General features: G+C 46.4%; 1 protein-coding gene across 1 annotated transcript; it reads left to right on the forward strand.

The window, feature by feature from the left end:
• The first annotated feature begins 327 nt into the window (after positions 1-327).
• On the forward strand, positions 328-2,006 carry LOC124653540 (flavone O-methyltransferase 1-like). The gene is made up of 2 exons (XM_047192594.1): positions 328-742; positions 1,225-2,006. The coding sequence occupies exons 1-2, from the start codon at positions 333-335 to the stop codon at positions 1,895-1,897; spliced, it is 1,083 nt and encodes a 360-aa protein (XP_047048550.1). The 5' UTR covers positions 328-332; the 3' UTR covers positions 1,898-2,006.
• Positions 2,007-5,336: the final 3,330 nt, after the last annotated feature.

The raw sequence follows: 5,336 nt of genomic DNA on the forward strand, positions 1-5,336 counted from the left end.
GTGTGTTTTAGGTGAAAATAGAGTTTGCTACAATTGAACCGTTTTTTGCTACTTTGGTGCATCATGGTAGCAAAAGTGGGAGAGAGGGCTGGTTGGTTTGATCTGACGGCCGAAAACGTTTCAGATCTGTTGATCTGACGGTTGGGGACCCGGGGGATTAGATTTCTAATCCCCCGGGGGACGCCCAGCACTCCCCATAGAAAAAATAGACTAAAATTCCTGCCAAGGTTGGTGAAGCGAGAAAGCCCCATGCATATAAGCCCTGCTCACCCTCCCAGCAAACCACACCCGCTCGCTCACACCAAAATCACCCACCAGCATCGTAGAGATCGATGGGCTCCACCGCCGCCGACATGGCCGCGTCCGCCGACGAGGAGGCGTGCATGTTCGCCCTCCAGCTCGCCTCCTCGTCGATCCTCCCGATGACGGTGAAGAACGCCATCGAGCTTGGCCTCCTGGAGATCCTGGTGGCCGCCGGCGGCAAGTCGCTGACCCCGACCGAGGTCGCCGCCAAGCTCCCGTCCGCGGCGAACCCGGAAGCGCCGGACATGGTAGACCGCATGCTCCGGCTGCTGGCGTCGTACAACGTCGTGACGTGCCTGGTGGAGGAGGGCAAGGACGGCCGCCTCTCCCGGAGCTACGGCGCCGCGCCCGTGTGCAAGTTCCTCACCCCCAACGAGGACGGCGGCTCCATGGCGGCGCTCGCGCTCATAAACCAGGACAAGGTCCTCATGGATAGCTGGTGAGTCTCTCAGTGGAGTTAGTTTCTGTAGATCGTTCCTCCTTCTTACCTTGCCCATTTCCTGTCGCTGGCGTGTGGGTCCATGCGTACATCATAACTGACTTTCTTCTTTGCCAAATTGAGCTTCACTAACAGGATAGTAGTTCTAAATCAGTGATAGTAGGAGCTAGAGGATCTCAGCGTTATTCCGCGTCAGTTAGCTAAAAATATTTCTGGACACTGCTTTGCCGTGTGCACCGTAGACAGAGTAGAAACTGAGGTTACCTCTAACTGACAATTGCATCTACTTGCCTGTCGCGGAACACAAGTGGCAACAAGAGCACATGCTGAAATATTGCCTGCTAGTACTGGTTGCACACCAACTCCCATTACTTGGATGAAGTATAGTTAGCAAGATAATGTTTTCATGCCAATCGTAATTCACACGATGGTATATACAGTAGTTCTTGTGAATGAAATGTGTTCTCCGAATCAATCCTCAGGTACTACATCAAGGACGCGGTGCTTGACGGCGGCATCCCGTTCAATAAGGTGTACGGCATGTCGGCGTTCGAGTACAACGGCACGGACCCGCGCTTCAACCGCGTCTGCAACGAAGGGATGAAGAACCACTCCATCATCATCACCAAGAAGCTCCTCGAGCTCTACCACGGCTTCCAGGGCCTCGGCACCCTCGTCGACGTCGGCGGCGGCGTCGGCGCCACTGTGGCCGCCATCGCCGCCCACTACCCCGCCATCAAGGGGGTCAACTTCGACCTCCCCCACGTAATCTCCGAGGCGCCACCGTTCCCGGGCGTCACCCACGTCGACGGCGACATGTTCAAGGAGGTTCCCTCGGGCGACGCCATCCTCATGAAGTGGATCCTCCACGACTGGAGTGACCAGCACTGTGCCACGCTGCTCAAGAACTGCTACGACGCGCTGCCGGCGCACGGCAAGGTCGTGCTCGTCGAGTGCATCCTGCCGGTCAACCCGGAGGCCAAGCCCAGCTCCCAGGAGGTGCTCCAGCTCGACATGATCATGCTCGCGATCAGCCCCGGAGGCAGGGAGAGGTACGAGAGGGAGTTCGAGGCCCTCGCCAGGGGAGCTGGATTCGCCGGCGTCAAGTCCACATACATCTATGCCAACGCGTGGGCCATCGAGTTCACCAAGTAGATGAGATCCGTCCCTCCATCGAGGCAACGTCCCACCGATATGAGAATGATCGTCGTCAATCTTGCTGGCTGCTGCCGCTGCTCCTGCATCGATCTGCATACGTATCCTTTGCTTGTTTTTTCCTCTGTTTTCCCTAATTTTCTCATGCTCTGAATCCATTCCGAATTCTATCAGTGTCAACAATTTCAAAGCATCAATTTCATAATAGAGTTTGATGTTAATACATATCAGTGTCAACAATACAAGATTCAACATAATATTCTAACATGGATGGAAAATAAGCTAAGTTGGATCTTTATCATTTCGACCAGATAAAAGTGAGAGTATATAGTCTATGATCCCCAAATGTTCTCTGAATTCATTTAATAATGAGAAAATTGTATTCATATTTAAATTGGGTACATAACCTTTCTAGAACTCTCAAAAAGTCAGAGCATGAATATATACCATGGATCAACAATTAAAATTCCATGTACAACAATTATAAACAACCTAAAGTGCTCCTGTCAATTCAATATGAGCAAGATGCATTTTGTACCAACCAGGGCATGATGAAACAGAATCAAAAACATAAAACTGATCATGTACTGAATCATGCGCAACTTCCTAAACATAGCTCAGCTTTGAGTTTCATCATAATCACCAAATTTAATAGATCCATCCCCTCCATCGATTATTTCTTCACCTTTTTTTGGACAATTATACCTTGTAAGAAAGACGATCCAAGAATAAAAATCATTTATTAATTACTTGATGTGCCCGGTTACAATTTCATTGTAAAAGTAGCAAAAATCGGTACGAAAAATGTAAATAGAAGTGAACGAGGTAAACCCTAGGTTCAACTGTTTTAGTGTGCCGTAGTAAGCACACGTGTAACCCCACTTCCACGATAGCATAATGCAGGTTGGTTCCGTAAGAAATTGAATACACTAACACATCAATAGAAAACCTAGAAAATCCCAACCAAATAAAGTGCAGAAACTCGCCGGATCGGCCGCCGTTTGCCTGCTGTTTCGCAGCGGCTCACCGGACCGTCGCTAGGTCCGGAGGCCCAAAGGAACAACGACGGCACAATCAGCCTCGGCGGGGTGGCCTCCAGAGTGAGGACACGTCTGAGGTTCTTCCCAATCCCGGACCACCCATCGATCTTGAGCGAGCGGCGCTGCCTTCCTCATCCTGTCCGAAGGGAGGAACACGGAGCAGTCTGTCACAAATCCCCCACCCCGAGCGGGAGACAGGGGGACCTGGTCCTCCCCGAGCTCTCCTAGCAGGCTGCCGTTCAAGGTTGTCCTTAATCCTTATTATGCATGGGGTGTGCGGTCCGGTTACTAGCTTGGATTGCTGGGCGTCCTGGCGAATTACTTCAAGGAAAGGTAGCTACTCGATTTGCTTCTCATTGAGCACTTGAATGTTACTGGAGTATGACCCCAATCGGTCCAGAGGCTAGCTAGCTGACGCCTTCCGTATTGCCTCTGTTTGAAGCCAGGCCCAGTCAGCTAGATGCCCCCCCTTGCTTTAACCTTTACAGCAGATTGAGATTCAGGTATTCATTGATGCCATCCTTTATTTGGTTGCTGATTGCCTCAACTTAAATTTGCATCATGGGCACTGGACTGCGGAGTTTTAGCAACACAAGGATATATATGAGTTTCTTTGAAGCAGAGAAATTGACTGACACTTCTCGTGACACACTTTGTCCTTCAAACAATTTTTTTCAAACTACAGACTAACAGTACAGACCTGGCTGTCGCGGTTCTCAAACATTATTAAAGCATTAGTCTCTAGTGTTATAACTTATAAGTGCACGATCCATGGACCGAGAGTTTCATTAGAATCACAAGAAATCAACTTATGAGAAGTACTTCAGCTTTCTATATTAGGCTTGATGTTGGTTCCGTCATAAATCATAGTTGGTGACTTGTTATGATGGGATGCTCACCAAGTGATGATCTACACTCTTCACTCTTAAAAGAAGATTATGTGCTCCCTTTCAATACTCTAAACCTTTTTTTTTGTGAAAATTCAATACTCTAAACCATGCACATTATTCGTGGATTCGCTTGAAGAATTTAAAAGGGCCTTCTCTCAACATTGGAAGAAAATGATTGGCTGGAAGACGCTCATGATTATACTCTTATGATGGTCAGACATCACTTCCAGGTTCAAATTTGTGCAATGTTTAATCTGCTATTTGTATTCTATTTGTTTTTCATTCACACAAAACTTTGTGGATATTTTGAGTTCCTTGTACTTCCTGCACTTACGGCTTATATTAGATGCTACACATATGTGTTGCCGTTAGTAGCTGCTGTTTTCATGTTAGTATATTTCTAGATCAAAATCTGCATCACTGCATGGATCATGACACTGACATACATTCAATCAAATTGATTGAGATATATTCAAATTATGGATTCCTTTGTTTCATGCAACTTGCGCCGGTTGATATGGAATTTTGTTTTTTTCACTTCGGTTGTGGATCTCTTACCAAATTGGTATGCTTTGCAGGTATCATTCTTCATAACCCACATCTGCATGCTATAAATTCAGAAATAAATTTGACAGTTTAGACTTCAGACAGCCCCAAATTATTATGTTATTCTTAATCTCTATAAGAAAAGTACACTGTATTTGATTACCTGGTGTGACCAGTTTCTTTATTTCTCTGTTATTCTTTTGTCGATGCTCCTTGGTCTGATTATACAAGTTAGAAACAACTTATTCCTTTTGGTTGCAGTCTATGCCGTGGTCATATTTCTTGGTTCCTAGGAGTGATAGGGTTACAGAAAAGATGAAGACTGAGGCAACACTTCTACATGTCAGCAGATTATATTTTTATCAAAAAAAAGTGATTGGGAAATGTTATGCGAGTTCATCTACACTACTCCAGCGCAGAAAGAAAGGGACAATGGTTTACTTTGAACAATGGAGTTTTGAGAATTATATACGGTTTGTTTGAATATTTAGTTATTCCAGTGGTTGATTGGTAAGGTTGATTTTCTCCTGTATGTTCGGTAAGAGATGGATTGAGATGAATCTCACGTAGTTTGTTGCAGGCCAAATGTTTGATTTTTTATCTTTTGGCAATGGGTGCCTAGGTATGACGAGTAATATACAAGAGGTTGACATATGGTGGAGGTTGACATAAATGTTCAGTTGGACGGCAAAAAAACTGTGTCAAGGTCAAGCTGCACCCGTAAAAACGCATGCATTCCTCCAGACCATCGCTCGAGCTACATGCCTCCATCCACATCCCTGCCTTTTGTCAATGGTCGTCGGTCCAGAGTGGATACTTGCTCCGTAGCAAAGCACGGGCTTTGTCCTAGTCTAATCTCAAGAATCAAGATACATATTTGTGTCGTGGAGGATTGCCAATAAGTGGCAGAGTGCATGAAGATGATTTCACAATCGTCCAATTGAATTTGTGCCCAGTGAATAC

The sequence above is a fragment of the Lolium rigidum genome, chromosome 5 (assembly GCF_022539505.1).
Source record: "Lolium rigidum isolate FL_2022 chromosome 5, APGP_CSIRO_Lrig_0.1, whole genome shotgun sequence".
Classification (NCBI taxonomy): domain Eukaryota; kingdom Viridiplantae; phylum Streptophyta; class Magnoliopsida; order Poales; family Poaceae; genus Lolium; species Lolium rigidum.

Bases quoted from the DNA above. Each gene is read 5' to 3' on its own strand.
- LOC124653540 (XM_047192594.1), top strand. From the start codon at position 333: ATGGGCTCCACCGCCGCCGACATGGCCGCGTCCGCCGACGAGGAGGCG. The intron at 743-1,224 runs GTGAGTCTCTCA...ATCAATCCTCAG, and splicing joins AAGGTCCTCATGGATAGCTG to GTACTACATCAAGGACGCGG.